At 31.1% G+C, this 22,601-nt stretch overlaps 1 protein-coding gene across 1 annotated transcript in view; it reads left to right on the forward strand.

Moving 5' to 3' along the window:
• The window catches only part of LOC148284552 (thyrotropin-releasing hormone-degrading ectoenzyme-like), a 90,676-nt gene extending 73,554 nt beyond the window's left edge, over nt 1-17,122 (forward strand). Inside the window, exons 7-17 of the mRNA XM_088238367.1 lie at nt 2,002-2,182; nt 4,332-4,482; nt 5,152-5,411; nt 6,325-6,511; nt 8,178-8,308; nt 10,754-10,885; nt 11,063-11,262; nt 11,340-11,507; nt 13,150-13,296; nt 13,580-13,661; nt 16,006-17,122. Coding sequence (XP_088094493.1) covers nt 2,002-2,182; nt 4,332-4,482; nt 5,152-5,411; nt 6,325-6,511; nt 8,178-8,308; nt 10,754-10,885; nt 11,063-11,262; nt 11,340-11,507; nt 13,150-13,296; nt 13,580-13,661; nt 16,006-16,176 — 1,810 coding nt within the window. The 3' untranslated portion in view covers nt 16,177-17,122. The remainder of the gene's footprint in view (nt 1-2,001; nt 2,183-4,331; nt 4,483-5,151; nt 5,412-6,324; nt 6,512-8,177; nt 8,309-10,753; nt 10,886-11,062; nt 11,263-11,339; nt 11,508-13,149; nt 13,297-13,579; nt 13,662-16,005) is intronic.
• The last annotated feature ends 5,479 nt before the right edge of the window (nt 17,123-22,601 follow it).

A 22,601-nucleotide genomic window follows, 5' to 3' on the forward strand; every position in this document is an offset into this window, starting at 1 on the left:
ACCATTAATGATATGAATCATAAACGTATATAAACTATCATTTTTTTGTTAGTTTTGTTATTTTCATTGAGCGTTTTGTAATATAAATAATATAGATGTACATATATACCTTGTTTTTAAAACTGTTAATATTTTTTTAATTATCTCTGTTTATTAAGTTAGTCTTATTTGTTTATTCTCTAATGTAAAAACATTTCAAAAAAGTATATTGTTAAGTGTCCTAGGCACGGGTAAAGGAGGACACATTATTTTTATTATTAATTGTAATTTGTAAGAGGGGAAAAAAAAACTTACATAAATCAACTCTACCCCAACTTGATTCCTATTTTCTAATAGTGAGTTATTTACCACTCGTTGAAAATGGCCATCAAAATTAAATATTTGGGTATTTCATAAGAATGCAAATATTATTTTTTTCCATATAATTTAAAAAAAACACTGAACTTCCTCATTGTATAATCTAAAGTAGAAAATAAATAAATAAAAAATCTTGTTGTAATATTAATAATGCCACTATGCAATTCTAGAAATCTTCTATTTAGCTTAATATTAAAAACGATAGCCTCTAATCTATAAGTACGTGTGTATAAACAACGAAATGCTATGGCTTTGTTTGACAGCACCAATAAAAGAGATTTCGTTACTATGTAAACAAACCTAATATTAGATCCCAAAAATCTAAATCTACACAAAGATTAGATCAATAAAACCGTATTTTTAGTCGCTTTACTATAAACACTTCCGCCACATCAAACGGTAATAATATTAACAATGCTTTTGTTTGAGAAAGTATGATTGGCAAATTAATTATACAGTTTTTACAAAAACAAAATAGTTATAAACAGATCGTGTACGTTGTGAACCAGGCTGAGTTCCCGTAGTAGTGTCGTGTCGCTGAGTCACAAATCAAAGATCTAAGGTTCACCTATTAGGAAACGCCTGAAAATAAATACCTTTCAATGTTAATATACACGGTTTTTCAGGGCCAGACCGCGAAACTTCAGAGGGACATTCCTCATAGTAAGCTTTAAAAAAAATCCTTATAATTTCTTCAAAAAGTAATTCTACCCCTCCCCGACAAAAAAAAACTATAAAAACGTATTTTACCAACGAAATGATACGCACCAGATGCGGACAAGAGAAGCGGCTGGGTAGGAGAGGGGTAGGGGTTTGTGGAGGGACTGCTTGTCCGAGAAATGAAGGATTTACTAGATTTTGAGATTAAATTATTTTAATATTTTTTTTTAATGTGATTTTTTTGAAAAAAAGTAGGATTTTTTTTAAACCTTACCAAGAAAAATGTTCCTCTGAAATTTCGCGGTCTGACCCTGAAAAATCGTGTATACTTATTCATTAATCTCCCTTGAAGCTTAAATCGTTGAAGATACTAATCTACAATAATTTGGTATACTCAAGTATTGTAGATCTAATACCTACTCTTTTGATATTTCATTGAATTTCCCGATGCACAATTTACTTGGATGCAGTAGAGGTGATAAAAAAATAAAGAGTTACTGTAAAAAAAAACATCAATATTATTAATTCACAAATAAGACTGCTTTTCGTGAAACTGTTTCTAAAAATAACAGTTTAAACTGTAGCGTGGGCAAAACCGTGGCTGTGGGTAGGGGGTTCAAGGGGGTGGGGGAAACAGTTTCACATGAGAATAGTTTTTGGTTACAAGCTTTTTATTTTTTAACTTTTTTTTAGAAACCATTTCATGAAACAGTTTGATTTATGAGATGGAAACTTTTCAATAATCGAAATGCCCATCTCTAACATGTGGCTTGCATATCAATACAGTTATGATTTACATAGATCTATATTTTATTCCTAGCTGCTGACGAAGAAGTCCTGTGTCCTAGAAAATAGTTAATATTTGTGAATTGAATAATTGATAAATTTGAATTTTCACACTCCATTTAGTGTGTCGATGCAGTGCCCTATGCTCCATCATGTGTGGCTAAAGGAATAATGATGATGATTATCCTTATTTTACAGGAGAAATATTGCTTTCGTGGACGAATCTACAACTCCATCCAAGAAACAAGACACTGCTCTTATTCTTGCTCATGAGATCGCCCACCAGTGGTTCGGGAATCTAGTTACCCCGAAGTGGTGGGACAACCTTTGGCTCAAGGAAGGCTTTGCAACGTACTTCGCCTACCAAATCATAGACAAGGTAATATTTAATCAACATGACATGTCGTTTTGGTGGTTACAAGGAGTTCAGGTATGTTGTTGGTAACAACAGCATAACTACAGTCATCTTCACACCCACGAATTCTGGCAAACTAAATTTTTCCTCTCCTACTGACCTTATAGCTTAGAGCCCAATTTACCAGTATTTACGTATTTATAATAACCAGTATAAGTCAAGTACTCCAGAGTATTATTTCTTATTCTTCTTCTTTGACTTCTTCGTCTTTTTGTAAATCTGACGATATGTACTTCATAGACGAGCCTCCAGTGATGATGACCAACTATCCATCCATCGCTTAGGGGGTTTTCCAGGTGGGCGCCGTCCGAAAGGCAATTCTTTGGCTGCTGTGAACACCAGTCTATCGCTGCTCATTATGTTTATGTGGTATCTCTAGAATCTTCTACTGGATCTGATCCAGTGTACTATATATTCGATTTCCCATATAAAGTCATTTCTGATCCAGTCACGCAGTTTATTTATTTTATTTATTTATTTTAATAGTATAATTATACATTTTTACAATTTAAAAAAAGAAATCACTTGTTATATTTTTACTAAAATAAAATCCCACCAAGCCACTTTTTGTAGCTTGTTGGTGAAGATTATATTTATACTAACTTAATAATATTATTAACATTTGTAAAAACAATGAATAACAGATAAAAATTAACAGCCGGAAAGATCAGAGAGAAGAGTGTTTCTGGTAACCAAACTGAGAACCCTCATTCCTGATGTTCTTAGGAGGTTCTATGTTCTCACGGTGTCCACTCGTGTTTAGTCTCGTTCTTTAGATTCGCATGTTTTTATTTTTCCATGTTATCTCTTCTAGTTATCCCGGCACTTGAAAGGCTTTCTTGACTTAATCTCCGACTTCGTTATGCAAATCTTTATGGCTGGATATATCAACTCCTAAGTATCTGAAACTTGCGACTTGTTCTTTTGGTTCATCGCCTATAATAAGTTTACACCTTCTAGGTTCTCTTGTTATAACTAAACTTTTTGTTTTAGAAACTGAAATAAACATTTTGAACCTTTGTGATACAAGATGGAATTTGTATAACATGCGTTGCAAGTGGTCTTCAGATTCAGCCACTATTGCTGCACCATCTGTATAACATATTAGATTTATGACCTTGTTACCCATTTTGTAATCCAGTTCCAAGCCGACTACTTCTTCTATGATCTCGTCCTTTATTGGGGGTGCAGAGAAAGGGGCTCCCTGCCTAATACCATTGCGTGCTGCTATTTTATTAGAAAATTCATTGTCAGCTTTGATATTTTCGAATTATTTTAAGTATCTTAAATACCCAACAATGTAACATTAGTTGACAATATTTGCTCAAATTTAGTCATACTAGACACAAAATCATGTATTCATTTTGAAAAATATATTATTTGAACTCTCGTAAAAGGCACTTTTCGCTCGCTTTTCTCCATCCAAGAAGGAAAAAAAAATATTTCTGTTTTTTTTTTTTAAATTTAACAATATTCACCGACAATGGCCCATTTCCCACCACACTCCACATTCCGCAGCCAGGACAACTGCTTATTGGGTGAACTCGCCATAGTAATTCCTATAAAAAAATTACCAGAGTGGTTTGCCGTTGCCTTCTCTGGTGGATTTTTCTGTTGGGGTTACCTTCCCTTAGCTGGTTGATTCTAGTTTGGAGGCGCCAGAAAACCGCCTTTTATCCTCTCGTTATCTGCTGTGATCACAACGTTATGAGTGTGATCCCATTGCCTGGGGTTTGCGACGTGGACACTAATGAGTAGGACTAGTCAGTAGTGTTGCCGGTGGAATGCAACTGGGCGTTCACAGGATTTTATAAAATCACACCCTCCAGCAAGATGTGGCTCACTGCGACCCTACTGACAGTTTGAACCCCGCAGTCGCAGTTTAATGAATATTATGTATCCGCCAGAACAAATTTTGCTTGTGCAGTTATTTTTTTAAATATATTATAGGTACCCATGCGTTCTCGTGGTTTACACAAATATTTATATTGATGAATTTTCAAACAGTCGTGTAAGAAAATCATAACTGATTTGATATCACGAGGTCACAACCCGCCTCAAATGAAATAAAATAAGAGTAACATATAAAATAGGTACTGCTTCATATTTTCAGATGTTTCCGGCATGGAATATACAAGGAAAGTTTCAATTGGAAGTTCTTCATCAAACGTTTCAAGTAGATGCCCTAGAATGTACATCTGCCATTTCAAAAAGTATCGTCCAACCATCGTATAAAATGTTCAATGATATTTCATATAATAAAGGTAAATATAATTTGTTTTATGATGTACTCACACGGTATCCTTCCTACCAGCCTTAATAATAGGTAATTAACATAAGCATTGTGAAATCATAATAAAATATGTATAGCATTTGTAATTGCTAATTTATTTTTCTGTTGATTTTGTAAAATGTTAAGTAATTTTAGCGTAGGTATATTGATATAAAGGTATGGAAATAGAAATAGGACTTATCAGCGTTTGCATATTGCACTAATATCAATTACAGCGCAATGCAGGCCAGCAGATAGCAAAAATAATACAATAGCAAAGTAGTAGATAGCAGATACAAATAGCATGAATCGAAACAAATTAATACATTTACTATTATTTATTATTTACCAGCAAGCTTTGTATGCAAAGATAGAGCGATTTGACGTTCTATCCTAACTGGCTAACTGGGCTATTAAGTTAACTCTTAAAAAGTTGTGGTAAAAAATTCCTTGGCGCGCGGTGATGTAACATTATGTTACCTTAAGCAAAAGGCGGAATATTCTGAGTCGATTCAAGTCTTGTATAGTATGTAGACTAGTGTGATATTACAGCCACAAGAGTTAAGTAGAGGCGCTTGCACATACTCAAATTCAACCAGTGGTCTTCCAAGAATACGGATTCTTTTGCTTTATACATTACAAATCAACATTTTTATTTCAGGAGCTTCTCTTATACGTATGATGTCATTTTTCCTCGAAAAAGATATAATGGAAGAGTCCATCGTTTCTTATCTACAGGAATACGCTTATGGAAACGCAGACCAGGATAACCTATGGGATACCATAATGAAGAGAAAGCCACAGTTTAATTTTGAGGTTCTTGATATCAAAACAATTATGGACAGTTGGACAACGCAGGCTGGCTACCCGATAGTTAACATTGTTCGGGATTATAAATCAGGATCTGCTATTATAACTCAGGTTTGTATGATTTTAAAGGGCTTCATATCATTGCACTTAACAATTAAATTGTAAATCTTTAAATAATATTTCATTACGCAGACACAGGAAATAGTCTAAACTTGATCCAAAGTGCACTGTGCAGGTTACCTGGAAAGAAATCAGATCTTCTAACTGAATTGTTAATTTCAAAAACGACCAAAGCGAAAAAGTTAAATATCAATTATAACCATATCGGAAGATACAAATTAAGTCCATGCAAGTCAAAATAGTATTATTTTTTTATACTATGACAGTAAAATATCTATTCGTATATGTAGGAATTAGATTGCTGACGGTTGTAGAGCTTCTACCCCAGTTAGAGAATTACAGAAGACTCGATGTTGCTGTTTAATGCGTATTTATTACATGGCGAATAAATAATGAATAGTGTCCCCCGAGTGTTACTGCGATGAGGGGTTGAACTGCCTGCACTTGGACTACATGCTGTTAGGGGTGCGTGTTTGGGCTAACAGGTTAGGCTGACTGGGCGTTACCACACCCCGTGGTCTCTTTTTAGGCCACATTCCTTTGTTGCCCATGCTGGGAACTATGTTCAAGTACTGCGGGACATTACTCTCGTCGTTTTGTGCAATACTGTTAGTCTTGCAGAATATGTTGTATTGGATCCATTATAAAATGATGACTTCCTTCATCGGTCATCGCTCTATATTTCCTCGATCTTGGACTATGAACCCCACATACATAATTTTTTTTTTCAGCAGTTTGTTTTTTCATTCTCCGGTGAAATTGTTGATTTCATACTTTGATCATTTTCAAAATTTAATTCAAAAGTTGAATGGGACATAAGGCTTCATAATTTATTGTTACATTAAGCATTCCTTTAAAGTGTATAAAAATCTTGACTCTCTATTTTTTCTTTGTTTCATTGCAGGAAAGGTTTTTGCTAAATGAAAGGAAGGACAATTTGACAAGATGGAGGATACCATTGTCATATACAACGGAATTAGAAAACAATTTTGAAGATGTTTCTCCCAAGATATGGCTTAACGAAAGTCAAACATTAATTACACATTTACCGAAAGGAAGACTATGGATTTTGGCAAATCTGAATCAAACGGGTAAGATTCAATTTATATTTTTTAGACGTAAATTTATACTTTCATGAGTTTTGGCCAGATTGTAGTTCATTATATTGATTGGTCAATACTATTATTTATGTTTTATTAAGTTACATAGTTCATAACATCTTAAGAACTAATATAAACTTTTAATAACATTACAATTTATACCAAAATATTTCTGTATTTTTTCTTAATTTCTTTATTTTTTCGGGTAACTCGTTGTACAGTTTTAAACCTTAGCACAATGAGTTATACAACCTACTGTAAATTAAATATTATTTCATAAAAATAAACTACAAATTTTGTTTCTAAGTTTTTTATTATTTATGCAAATCCCTTAGCCATATAATTAATGAAATCACCAATCACATATTTTGAAGGATGTATCATCAAACAATAGATTACTTTTTTTTATTTGACCAAGTACATAATTTATTATAGTGACTTGAGTAATAAAAAAAATGGCTAATTACGTTACCTATGTATTTGAATTGATGCGGTACCCAACAATTTTATCATATTATGTTAGAACAGGCTGAGCTAAGTTAGATGGAGACTATCCTAACCAGAGGAAGCTCTGTATTCATTTTCTATATATATTTCCTGGTATTAAGTATGTTTACTTATTTATGCAATAAATTTATAAAATAGTATACTTAAATATTTTTTTGTTTTTTTTGTGTCATAAGAAAAAGTACCAATAATCACACTAATCAATATCAAATTAATGTGTGTAATAAAAATTCTATATATTTTATCATTATTTTACAAATTAAACTCTAATAATAAAATATGAATTGATAAAATAAGTATTAATAAACAGCACAATACCCAGGAAAAGATAACAAAAATCTGAAAGGCCGTGAAAACCTATGTACTTTAATCCATGAAATAAACTCAAAAACATATCTTAAGTTACATCCACACGCTAGCCCTAAGCCGCTGCGGTTGTCGACGCTTGGCAAGCATGTGGAGCCACCTTTATGAGTAAACATTCAGTTTTTAATCTTCAAGATACCAAATCTAATTTTTTATATCATTATAATTTTAATTATAGGCGCATTTTTTAGATTAACCAAAATAATACTCAACACAAACTATTTTAAAATATATTTTATTTGCTTTTGATAAAACCGTTTTTTATTTATAAATAGTATTTTTCCATATAAATGTTGTTAAAAGAACATAAAAAAAAAACAAACAAATTACAAAAGATACACAGGATGTTGGTATATAAACATATAGGAGTATATGCGCTTGTAAATAGCCTGACACTCAATTTATTTACCTCAGAACGGAAAATAAAATTCTTTGTTTTGTTATTTACAACTGTACAAAACAAAATCCATGTGTTTGAATGGCGGCCTCCATGGTGTCGTGGTTAAGATACTTGACTCACGCACGAAGGGTTTTGGGTTCGATCCCCGGTGAGAACACAAAAGTTAAAAGTGGTTTTTCTCAAGTCTGGGTGTTCTGTGCTGTAATTCACCACTTTAGTCGGACCTTCTGGCCTGTTGTGGTGCAAAAAATAAATCTACAAATTGCCATCTGGCAATGAACGCACCAACGTGCGAATTGTATAATTACAATTGTTTGGTATGCATGTAAGGTTTATGAATGTCTTATGTTTTAAATTTTTTAAATAGTTTTGTTAATTTTGCAGGTTTATTTCATGTTAATTATGATACACCCAACTGGAAATTGTTGATTGACGCATTTGTGAATTTTCCTCAACAAATCAAAGCGCAACTTATAAGTGACAGTCTTCACTTGGCTCGAGGATCTAAACTGCCAGTGAGTATTATCACCGCTCCTTAATCTACACCTAATGGTGCATAACATTGGTTTGGGAATCTTAGTGTGCTCATATTAGCTATCATTTGTAATATACATAAAGGCAAGATGATCAGTCTTTCGTCTCAGGCCCCAGTCCAGAAACAATGAAAAACCACTTATTTTAATAAATATCCACGTCGACCTTGCCGTATAGCGAACCTGGGACCTCGGGAATGGTAGGCAAACAGAATAACCAACACACCATTGCTAAATCTCCACTAAGAGTAGCCATCATGTCAAAAATACTCACTCAGGGTTCTTCAATTTCTCTCACAGAACTTTATTCTAGGAAAAGTAATATGCAAAACTTTTTTACTAACATTTTTTGGAGTTTGTCCAAACTTTTGTAGACAAAGACTGGATTCAATCCCCTAGGGAGCTGTTAATATTAAGATATTACCACAGAATAAAGAACATTTTTGAGAGGGGAATGTAGAAGTCTAGGAATGCACAGAGTGTATGACTTGTCATTGGCTGGTTTAAGTGGCCACTTTACACACTGTGTAACATTCAGCATTCTGCCTATATTGAACATCTATATTCCTTTCTTCTACATTCCCTTCTTTACAATGTTCTTCATCGCTGTTGTAATATCTTAACCTTTTTACTAGTTGTTGCTCTCGCAATGTCACACTACAGCATTCTTATAAAAACGTACCACATATTAAATGTATTTTTGGACACTAAAACTGTGGTAAATATTAATATTAAAACATTAATAATACAATATAGACATTATATTTTCGCTAACATAAGTCACTAGTCTTTGACTGATCAAAAGAGTCATTTACTTCCTTACTGGCATGGTGGTAGTCAAATTTATACTAACCTGGAAAAGCGTTTTTCATTTTTTTGCACTCATTATTGATTATTCAAAGAAATAATAGTTATCTATTCAGATAAAACGCTGTGCCTCAAAGAGTTAAACGAAACTTTAAAAAAAAATACTCACTGATCATTATTTCATTCCGGAATTCCTATGTTCACATTTACAATCTTAATTTTTTTAGAATAAATCATAAATTACTATATGAAGAATCTGGTAGCTTAACACAGGCACAGCCAAACATAACTTCATAGATCTGTAAAAGAGTGTAATTTTGAATGACTAAAAACTGAAAAATTAGTAATTTAAAAATAAAACTTATGATTTTTTACTTTTCTGTATTGTATTATCATTACTGAGTTCTGCAATTTTCAAATTATTTCACCTGTGACGTCACAAATTATCGTCGGTGAGTTAGGCAGATATTTATAAAGAGAACCCCGTACGTATAAAAGCACACTAATCATGGCTTCTCAGTAACCGGAATCTATCAGAGCACAAAATCGATTGGCTATTCTAAACAGCTGTTGACCAGAACTTATCGTTAAAACAATTCACATTTTAAAACAATTCATTTTCAGAACAATTCATTTTTATCAAATTGTATTTTTATTAATTTTTTCATACGTTTTTGAGAAACTTTTGCCAGCCGACTGAATGCTCTGATTCTTACTGCGTGAAAGAAAACGCAAACATCTCACCATTTTGGTTTTCGTTGGTTGGATAACAGTATTTGCAAAGTGAGACCACTAGAATAAGCATTCATACATTATTATTATATATATACATGCACACACACACATATATACATATGTATATATGTGTGTGTGTGCATATTTAATAAATATAACTTTACAATAATAACTGATATGAACATTACAATATTTTAACTTAAGTTATTAAACTGTGAGATACATTTTCAACCGGCACCGAAACACAATGAGCTATGTATTCCATATTAAAGAATCTATTTTAAAATATAGTGTGCTCAAATAACCTCCAGGCTTCTCTGTCTACTGCTAACTCTTGTGAGTCCTCCAGGCCAGCTCCGTGTCCCGTAGTTCACACATGAGATGCCAGTAATGGATGTCCAGGACTAAAGAATCTGATCGTAATGTAGGCAAGCACGGTTAAGACTCTCGAAAGGCATCTGCAGGATGTGGCCCAGCAAACCGAACGACCTTCGCTTGATAACAGTTCTCTATGCGAGAGGTGAACTACAGCATCTCCAAAAACCTAACTTTTCACTGGGAGACAAATTAGTGTTTTTTCGTTTTACTTAAAACATCTTGTATTTTTCAATGAGAGGCTTTTAAGTAAATTATCTTTTAAAAATATGTTAATACACTCTACAAAAATACACATTTCAAAAATCTTTGGGAGTATTGTATGATTTCTTACTGCCCTCTAATTTGATGTGGAGTTAATTGCCATGTAAAAAGGAGATTTTTTTATTTCTACATAGTAATAACTCAATTTCATCTTATTTGGAGTTACCATAGTTTAACTCTCACATACAGAGTTGTCACCATAACCTATAATATATAATTAATAGTTTTTATGTATACTCTTTTCAGTATGACATTACTCTCTCATTGACACTGCAACTGACAAAAGAAATTGGCTACTTGCCATGGAAGGCGGTATCAAGCTCTCTGTACTATTTGGATGACCTCCTTAAAAATATGCCCGGCTATGGAGATTATAGGGTAACTTAAGTACTATAGTAATAATTTTATAAAATCAATCCTCCCCATCTGTAGCACCATCATAATAATATACTGCTTCTAAATGTAAAAAATCATTACCAATGTCAATGATTATAACATCATCAATAATTAAATAAATTTAAAACTATAATATTAAAAATTACTGCATTTTTTAAGGTTTATGTTTTGGCAATGGTAAGAAGAGCCTACACATATATAGCCAAAAATGCAGATCTGGCTTTAGAGTTTGAAAATAATATCGACAAACAGACTCACATGGAGAATATAATCAGTATAGCATGCCACTTTGAAAGTCCATATTGTGTTACAAAGGCAGTACAACTTTACGATGAGTGGATGTCCACAGGAAATAACACGTGAGTGATCGATGTGCTCTTGGAATCTTGTGTTTTTACACCTTGAAAAATATCCTACCATAATTATTAATTTATAGGATACCGGAAGCGATTCGCCAAGTGACCTACTGTACAGCTATTAAAAAAGAAGGGCGAAAAGAATGGGAATATGCACTTTATGTTTTAAGAAACACCACAGACAAAATTGAGCAAAAACGACGGCTATACGCATTGGGTTGCACTAAGGAAACATGGTTATTAACAAGGTGTGTTATTTGAAATATTAGTTAGTAATGAGTACAATGAAAATTTATGATTGGGACGCTGTGAACTTTCTGTGAATACTTCAGACATATTTGTTGATGAAATAATTATTTGGTTGCATAAAAAAATGAATCAGTCTGTTTTTATAAAATTCACACATTTTTCTCTTCTAATTAAGAATACTTTTTCTTCAAATATAATTGTATATTGTTTTCGTCAACAATGAAAGTAAATTATTATTTCTAATTTCATCATCACACAGCCATTCCTGTTCACTGTTGAACATGAGCCTCCCCCATACGTCCCTGTCTTGCGCTTTATGTAACCAGCCACTGGCAATTCTCTTTATTTCATCTGACCATCGTGTGAGGGGTCTCCCTCTACTTCTTTTGTCTTCGCGAGGTCTCCACTCAACTACCCTTTTAGTCCATCTTTGGCCTTCTAATATGGCAACATGTCACGCAAATGTCCATTTGAGCTTAGCCAATCTTTCGACTACGTCCGTTACTCCTGACCTTTTCCGTATCTTGATGTTTCTTATCCGGTCAGAGTTTTGTATATAGCATGGCGCTCTTTCATGTTTTACAGTGCTACCTGGAGCTTCCTTATAGTCAATTTGGTGAGAGTGTTTCTACTTTATATGTCAATACTGAAAGTACACATTCGTCATACATTCAGCGTTTCAGACTTTGGGTAATGTTTCTGTCAAAGAACTTCTTAAGATTGCCATATGCTGTCCACCCACGACCAATTCTCCTGGGAAGCTCAGCAGTCTGGTTATCTCTGGAGAGTAAAATGTTATATTAGATGATTGTCAATATCTACAGAACCACCGTGGATCAGACTCATCATTAATTTGGTCTTGCTTGTGTTAATAAGGAGTCCCACTTTTTTGTCTCTTCTGTAAGCCTTTTAACATGACATGGGCTTTATTTAGATCTTCTGATATCAATACGCAGTTCTCTGCGAATCGTAAGTTTGTTAAATTAAAACCAGCTACTTTGATACCTTTCTCTTCCCAGTTCAAGTTTTAAAGGCATATTTCAAAACAGCGCTGAACCATTTTGGGGATATTGTATCTCCTTGCCCTCTGCACTTTTCTATTGGAAACTGATTAGTGGTCTTGTCAAGTTTTACACTGGCTGTTGTATTATCGTATACGTAGTTAAGAAGTTTCATATATCTATGATCTATACGGCACTGATGTAAGGCTGCCAGTATTGCGTCTGAATGCTTTCTGGAAGTTGGCAAAAACCAATACGAAGAGTCTATTTTATTATATTGATCTTTCAATTAGTATCTTCAGGGTCAAGAAGTGATCATTTAAGCTAAAGCCTGAGCGGAAACCAGCCTGTTCACATGGTTGGTAGAAGTCCAGCTTATTTTCTAGTCTGCTCGTTATTATTTGCATGAATAATTTGTACATGTGAGAGAGAAGGCTAATGTAATTTCCGACGTCGGATTTACGTATCTTTTTATGTAACAATATCATTTGCACTTTATTCCATACCTTTGGCGTGATACTGTCTGTCAGACATTTATTATGACGTATTTTAAATTTTTCTTAGGGGGTTTTACCTCCAAGTTTTAAACTTTTCTAATTTACTCATTTATTAATAACTGCATTTATATTTATCATTCTAGATCTCTCAATTTTATTCTCCCAAAAAATGAAGTCACTCTGAGTTTAGAAGAGATTCTCGTTATATTTGAGTCAGTGGCTAAAAATAACTTAGGACATCAAATAGCGATGAACTTCATCAGATACCAATGGCCATATTTATTGGAAAGGTAAAACTACAGATAATATTATTGGTTCCATCATAATGGATTGTAATTATTGCATTTAACAAATTTATTAAAAAATACTACAGGAACCACTCAGGACACTAAAATCTGCAAATTATAGACAACATATTTTAAATGTTTTAAAATTTAGAATTGTGTCATTAAAAATATATAAATACACAATGAACTAGAAATTGAACACCTATGACAAAACTTAACAGCTTCAAATACTAAATGTCCATTTTCTTTTAGGTATATATTGTAAAAACCACTAACTATGTTTTAGATTCGGGACCCCATCAGTCATAATAGACAAAATGATATCCAATATTGTCGGACTTATAAACAGCCCACATCAAGTCGATGAAGTAAGTCCAATACTGTTTTTATTGTAGTCACTTCCAAATGGATAGAAGATAAATTTGTAACCCGCACAAATGCGTAACGTTTCTGCAGCACAGTTTCTTAGTTGTAATGGATAAATATTTTTTAACAATACACGTTATTACTTTTCAATTTCATATTGTAAATTTATACTTCAAAAATAAATCTTATTAAATGAAATTGCTAACAAGCTAACGGGCGTCGTGGCGCAGTTGGTTAGATGGCCAACTGTGAAACTGGCATAGCTGGTTAGATTCCCGCCCGCAACAAAAAATCCAAAAAAGGTTTTTTCTTAATTGGTCTGTGTGTTGTGGCATATTTTTCATAACATCCATCCATACCCTCTCTTTTCCACCTGCTGACAAGCCTCTAAAATAGAGGCTTAGCAGGCTGTTCTTTAAAATAAAAAACCTTTTAACACAAATGTTTGTAGACAAATGGAAGAAATATGGATGTTCAAACATAGGCCAAATGGTGAATGTTACATTGTGTAAAGTTGCCACTTAAACAAGCCAATGACAGGTCATAAGCCCTGTAAATGCCTAAACTTCCATATTCCCTTCTTTAAGGTATTTTCCATCCCTGTTGTAATTTGTTAACAAATATTTCTTATTAAACATTATTTTAAAACATTTCTATTGACAAAATTTAGAAAAAGTATAGTTTAAAAACTCATGTATTAGTAATTATTAAATTCTGTACTAATTTTGTTTCTTTTATATTATACAAGCTGAACCCGGCAATGCTTTGCTATTGCTAGATTTTCGTACATACTCGTATATATTATATTAAATGAATATTTAGTTCAAATTAAATATGTACGTATACATGATTATTTTTGTGTTTCGGATTACATAAATTGTGAGGATATGTGGTGACAGCGAATTTAGGTAAATAGGTATTTGATTATTGTTTTCCTGTCACTGTCTTGAAGATGCCTCCCCGATGCTATGTAAAAAAGACAACTGCATTTCCGACCTTTTATGCCTAAGACAAAATCGATGTTCGCTGTCCCATTTTCCGCACCTCAAAAATGGACCGATTTTGTTATTTTGTAAAACAGAATATCAGAATTAAATTTTCCGTATTGGTACGTTTTGTGTTTTTTAAAAATAGTTATATTTTTATACTGTGGGTCTGAAGACCGCAGATAAAATTTGACGTTTTTATGGGTTTTTGGATGGTTCTAGTTCTCATAATAAACTATTCATCAATAAAGCAAAACTAATCAGACACGCCGATGGTAAATATTTTAGTGCCATAACTCAGGGTAAAAATATGGGAATACGTTTGTATGAAGAAAACTCAGACCGCGTTTCTTCTCAAGATAAAGCATTATTTAGTGTACTTACAAAGTTTGCTTTATTATACTTTTACGTAACCAAAGAAACAAGTTCGGTATTCTTAAATAAAACCATTGACTTATTAGTACACATAGACGCACCCTGAGTTCTCTAAAATTATGACACTTAACTCATGCCCAAACGTCATAGCCAACGCGTATTTAGTCTTTATTTAACCGCCAGCCAGTTTTGGCGTGAGCTTGATATTTCATCTGAAACCCAAATGCCTGATTGTGCATGAAACCGTGTAAAAACTATTTGGATAAAAGAAAAAAAGATGCTAAAACTTTTCACTGATAAGTAGGAACCTAGATACTTGTTAATGATTGAATTCCAAATCTAAAAATAATTAATATTCAAATATTGTATTTATGTAAGTACCTAAGTACTTGTCTAGGTTTGAGTTCCAAAACATTAAATAATTCGGTTTAAAATATAAAATTACTTTTGCAAATTTCACACTCTGCTCTTCTCATCAACAGGGGTGCACTTTATTTAGGAATGCGATTTTCAAAAATGTATGGAATGTCAGTTAATATTATTTTATTTTTACCAAAAATCCAATAAAAATAAATAAATGGGTGGAAATCATGTATAGTTGTTTGTTAACATTAAAAAACAAATTTCTTTTACACACAAAAAAAATAAATTCTTTCAATTATTTTGTACACGCATTCTTGCCGAATACAGCCCTGGTAAACAATGAAAAAAACATTCACGCTACTAACTTTTTTTCTACTTAATGAATTGAAAATTTTAAGAGCTATAAATGTGCTCATGGCAAAGATCTACATTTTGCTGAAAGCTGCACGTCAATCGGTCCAGTAGTTATTCAGTCTATCGAGGACACATAATCAAACATTGCCTTTTATATATCTAGATTTATTCAGTCATCACGCACTTCTCAGTTGCTTTCTTTATTTTATTAGAAGTGGAAAATTGACTTTGTGCTCTCTCAATTTTAAATAAAAATCTTAAATTTCAGCTCAAGAACCTAATTAAATCTATTGAAGAGAAGACAAATGCAAACTCCCTGTCTTTAAAGCAATCATTGGAAAGAGCTGAAAACAATATTATTTGGATGAAGAAAAACTACATGCATTTTGCCTATCTCGTATACAGTGCGAGAAAAATGTATGATTTGAATGGTGAATGATGAGACAAAGAAGACTGCCGAAATTATTATTCCATGGTGAGTGAAGAATGAATCAGGAGAAGGATTACTCCGAGTGTAAGTGAATTGTGAAATAACTAGTACCTCTTCAAAGAGATGTAAAAGCAAAAATACAGGTAGTTTGTGCTACTTACTATCCTTTATTATTTGTTTTTTTTAATCAAATTTGCTTCTATAAAACCCAATGGCTCAATTAGACATGCACACATTTAGATGGTGCAATATAATCTGAATCATGTTTACATTATGTATTTCCCTATTGCATTACTTTATGCGTTTATTATTTAGATTATATTATGCTTGAACTTCATTAGAATAACTGATGCTCTATACACATAATTCATTTAACCATCTATATTGGTAAATTGATTTTGTCTGATTTCTATGTGCAGGAATCGAGTGAAAAGCCAAAAACATGTCTTAGACTTAATTTAGATTTAATTATATAGGTACATTTTCATTGACCATTAATGCAAAAGTTTTTATTTTTCTTAGAAGCAAATAGCCGCTCTGTGCAAAGTGATTTATAGCTTCTTCAATTAATTTAGAAGTAGTTTTACATTATTGAAAAGTTGTCTTATCATTGAGCAATACGAGGTGCACTCATTTCTTTGTAAGAGCTCAAAAACTATCCATGGATAGATATAGGTATTTGTAAGTTGTTTTCGAATAAAAAAAACTAGAGATTTGGCTCGCTCCGAAGACTTATTTGGTTATATAATTTATGATCGAAATCACAATTTTTGGTGTGCTCATTTAGTAAGTATTTTTCTTTTATATAGATATTACTATACTGACAAGGTTTTTTAATATACTGACAAAACTTCTAATGGAAAAATTCAGTATCCATATATAGCACTCATTCTTCTTTATTGCGTAGGGAATCAGCATTCGATTTATGGCAATAGAGCCATGTAATATCCAAAAATATTATTTGGTTTATATATATTTTTTAATATTGTAAACAATTCACTATAAAAAAAAATTACCAATTAAATGGTTTGAAAGTTAAATTTTTTCTTAGTCAATGATTTTAAACAAAACTAAATCTTATTTTAAATTTAAACTAACACAAAGTGTAAGAGGATTGTGATATGTTTTGTTTCCATAAGTGTATACCTATTTTAACTAGTTTATATTATTATATTAAATTAACGAGTATCGGATTTATCTTAAACATTGCCTACACTGACTTATGTCTTAATCCACCTCTCATGAATAATTCTTATGTTATGCAAAAAACAATAATTTATTCAAAAGTCTAAGAGGCTTAAAATATTTTTTTCACATCTCTGTATGTATTGAAGTAAAACTAATATATATTTACTGATTACTTTTATGTGCACCACGACTATTTGTTGTAAATTGTACTCAATGAACACCACATGATAAAGGCTAAAAGCAGATTTTGTTTTTATATTCACTAAATAACTGATTAACTACCTGGTAAAAAAACTAATAATATGTATTCTGTTTTACCAAGTTATAAAAGTAATGTCCCGATAATATTTTTCCAAATTATGCACCTTATCCAAGTAATTTAGCAAGAAATAAATAAACACTATGGTAAGTGTGATATTAATAAATGTGAAGTTATATATAAAGCGAAAGAATGCCGGTCAGAATAATGTGTGATGATTCACTGTGATCCAGAACACAATCTCTATTCCTTTGGATTTTTTTTTTATAATAAAACATATGTTTTGAACCCCATAAATGAACTATTTTACCTGCTACTAAAACAATAGCAAACTCTCTATAACATCTACCCAATCTCAATAAAAAAAAAATTGCTTTTTCCTAATGTCTACATTTAAAAAAAAATAGTGTTGTTAGATAACATAATCTTACTTACTTTAGAAAAATTATAGAAATGAAATCAGTTGTATGGATGAAAACTTCAACATTTCAACCTAATTGGCATTATTTCCATACTAAGTTAATGGTAATTTTATGCAGGTATTTCTATAGTATTTGAAAATGTATTTATTTCAATATAAATATGAATTTGTAAACTTAAGGTTCCATTGAACTAACTTGGATCTTAAATGATCTGTAAATCGAATACAAATTATTTTTATTTACTAGTCAAAATACGGAATATATTAAATTTTCATTTGGAAATAGCATATTTGTTAAAAATAATACATACCTAGTATTTATTAATACATATTAGTATCTCTAAATTTTAATAAGTAAATATATATCACAAATACGCATTTAATTTTAGTATTTAAACATTAAAAAAACAATTCATTTTATCATTAATTTATTCATTAAAATACATTAAATCATATGCATTTAAATATAATAAAACAATAGAACCTTAATACAGTCGTATGACTCAAAAACTGACTAGAAATTAAAATTATGTAGTTAATAAGATTAATACACAGTAACTCTCAGGTGTATGAATTAAGGTACGCACATAGACAATTAATAATAAATACAAGTTTTTTTTGGTTAAGTATCTTTCTTATTAATATTAAGTATATTTTCAACTACTGATCAATTGAATTATGTATATAAAACAGATATAAAAGTTTGAAAAATATATCTTATAAAATTGATATTATAATTCATCCTTTACCAGGTAGTCGTAATTAAAAATATAAAAATCGGGTTACGATCCCAAGTCACCAACTCACGGATCTGAGGTCTGAGATTTTAACCCCGCTCTACCACAAATTTATTCCCATTTTCTATCACTGAAATAACTTGTATAAAATGGCTCCAAATTTTAAATGATTAAGTAAAAAAAAAAAAAATTTTTAAGTCCTAACCTAAAATATGAATATGTGAAGCAGTACCTGTAAACAAAGTCTACTAAAATATTAGATTCTGTTAATGTTAAGCAATTAATATTATATTAATAATCGTATTTACTTTTACCATAAAACCGAGCATTTATAAATGATTTAATACTTGACTCATCGAGGGGTAATACCCGCCCACCCATATTGTATGTGTGCATACCTTAATTTACATTATATACAAATAAATATAAAAACATGTGTAATACACAGACGATAAAGACTAAAATATTTGATACACAAAGATTTTCTTTTCAAAATCTATTAAGTTTATGTGTCATGAATATTAACATATTTATGTTCTAACATTCACCACATTTTTTAAAATTAATTACACTGTTTAACAAGGTACAGAATGTATTCTTATGCATATTGCATTCAATTTATAAATATTATACCCATTATAAAATTTCAGAGAAAAGTGTGGGCATTATTTAGTACAAGTTAAAAATCAGAAGAAAAATCTTTGAAATTTCTAGCGTTTTAGCATCTCACATTTCAAATAAGTCACCGATGGCATTAAAATCACAACCCAGCGAGAAATATAATCATAAAAATGCTTTCATCATCATTCTTGATTGAAATGAAAAAAAAAATGTGGGAAAAAAACGCTTATTAAAAATGCTACAAAATCACTGAAATAGCTGCTAGTAATAATTTAAGGCCTTTTTTATTTAAATTTAATTATGATTTACGTTACAGATAAGTTTATTTTTTTCATAAGTAAAAATCAGGCAGACATGAAAAATGTTCAGTAGTTTTAAGTTTTTTGCTTATAAGCTTTTATTACATATTATGTATCTTATTTTTAGAATTAAGAAACTTAGATAAGCTATGTGTTCTCAAGAATGATATTTGCCATATTATAATGCTTTCATAATGTAATAATGTATTTAGTCATTTTAATAATATTGAAAGTTCTGGTCCAATATATTCTGGTCCAAAAAAAACTGCTCCACGGACAAAATTCTAGATACATCTATTTAAAATCAAAGTACTGTTTAAATTAAGATTATATTTAAACTAAAAAGATATTTTGACCAAATTTTGAAAAGCTTTAAAAATATCAATTTTGAAGTCTCACATAAAAATACGGAACCTTCATGAATATTTTTTTTTCTTTATTAATTATTATTAGTAATGTTTTAAGCATGAATTAATAAAACACAATCTTAATATAAAATGATGAATTTTGCCGTGGAACAGGAAATATTTTGTTATCATTAGTGTTATTTAACAAAATCAATATTTGTTGGTTTTTGAAGTGATTTTAAAATTTGAATCACATTATTTGATAAATAATTCAATATTATTTATTTCAATGTGATTGGTCCAAGTATTATTTATAATAAAATATATGTTTTATTATAAAAAAAATAAAAAAATTATAGTGATCTCGATGGATCATATCAAAAGATTCCCAAGAATTAAAAAAAAAAAATAATCAGTAAAAAATAAATATTCATTTATTAGATAGGCGTTTTGATGATTCTATTTTCACAATAATATAACCACTAACATGCTCACAATAATAACTTCAATACCATACAAGAAGAAACATAATATATATATACACAAGATCGTTAAAATGTTCGATCTGCTGCCATTTTTGAAAGATTTCCTAGTAATATGATTTGTGGAGAGTATTTAAGTATTGTAAACTGTTTCAAATGCAGCAAGTTCCTAAATATGTTGGGTTTAAGTTATAAGTACTACCTTACTAAGTATTCGTATTTCCAATACTATTTCACAATAATTTACGACGAACTGTGAAATTTTCTATTCCCACTACTTATAAACATCAGCTAGTTATAAGGACCCTTTATTATTTCTGCTAATGGATGTATTCTTGAAGACTTGTGCGTTAATTTAATTAAGTGTTTATGTGTAGTAAAACAAAAACAAATAAATATTTTTTCCTAAATTATGTGTTTTATTAAAAAAATTATACTTTCGATAGTATTTTCAATCAAGCAGTCCAGTTTGTTAACAAAATGAACTACTTTCACCTTAAAATAATTTTGATTATTCAAAGAACATTTTAATGAATAGTTTTGTTGAAAGGATTGAATGAGGAAGATTAGTGCTACGGGAAATTGGATATAAAAAATAATTTCTTACGCACGGGTTTTTTGAATTGTAGGAAAAAACCATAAAAATTCACCCATGAGCAGAACTCACTGAAGAGAAATTGTGATGTCACATACAGAGTAATTGAAATCTTAATGAAAATTACAAAACTTTAAAAACCATAGAGCTGATATTGAAACATATATAATGCATATATTTTATTTACAATTTTTGGATTAGTTTGATAGTCTGTTAACAAATAAAAATTATTAAAAACCACTGAACTTCCTCATTATTTTACTTGGCTTAGAATAAAAAGGGGAATCTTTATTAGGTTTAGAAAAATAAATAAATTAAAAATAGTACCCACATAATAAAAATTGAAATATAAAAAAAATAGAGACATAAAAAAAGGGTTTATGATTAAATTCAATTTATTATCGTATTTTTTAAAAATGTATAGTAACATGTTGGTAATAAAATTAACATAACATCACATTATATTTAAGCCTAAATAATAACAATAAAATTTTTATTACAATACATTTATACATATTTTTAATATATCAAATCTCCCTTCTCAAAAATGTTCTCCATCTCTGGGATATTATCAATTTAAATTCCTAAAGTAAATTATTTATATAACTTTGGTTTCAGAACAAAAAAAAATGGATATAAGTAGTTGTTGCATGGAAAGTATACAACCTTAGAGTAATAACCTAATAAAGTCGCCCACACGGAGAAAAACCATTCCATGATTATTGACCACGAAGTTAGCTGCAGATTACAGCAATACAACGGGCGTAGATACTTGAGTGGATAATTGCAAGTGGAAACCGAAACCGTCCATTACACATTTGTTGTTAAACTAAAAACCAAACTAAAACCAAACCAAAAATTTGGAACAAAGAGCTTAAGGGCTTTTCTAGAGAATTATTACACTGAGTACACAACTAATTCTTTATAAGCACTGATTTAAAAAAAATTATATATGGAAATTTGATATTTATTATGGAATTTATAACATTTTGTTACGACTCATGAGGCACGCCAAAAAAATTAATTTGGCGCTGATGGTCAAAGCTTACATAATCTACCACTAGATGTCAGGAGTTACTAAGGGGTGGGATGACGCCAGCTTGGTGACGCCAGCTTGGTGACGCCACTACAAATGACTAGGGGAGGTTAGAGAAAGCTTTGTATCGAGTTAGAATTATGCATCGTCTTATAATAATTGTGAATTGAGTGAAAAATAAACAAAAATAAATGCATATGAATTAAAATACATTAAATCATATGCATTTATTTTTGCCACCTTGATGCTACTTTTAATTGTTTTTTCCAGAACCTCAAATGCTATAGGCGATTTGCCTTGCCTTGAATGACCACCGTATGCTCAGTTTTGGGCTTTAAAACGTGAGGCTCTATAGAGAGACCGCTTTCTGGCTTAGCATTGGACACTGCAATGTGAGCATAGCTTATGGCTGATTACGTGGTAGCAGGAGATACGGAAGAGCTTTGAGG

Source organism: Micrasema longulum, unplaced genomic scaffold (genome assembly GCF_059751315.1).
Source record: "Micrasema longulum isolate JH-2025_06_02 unplaced genomic scaffold, ASM5975131v1 h1tg000110l, whole genome shotgun sequence".
In the NCBI taxonomy this organism is placed as follows: Eukaryota; Metazoa; Arthropoda; class Insecta; order Trichoptera; family Brachycentridae; genus Micrasema; species Micrasema longulum.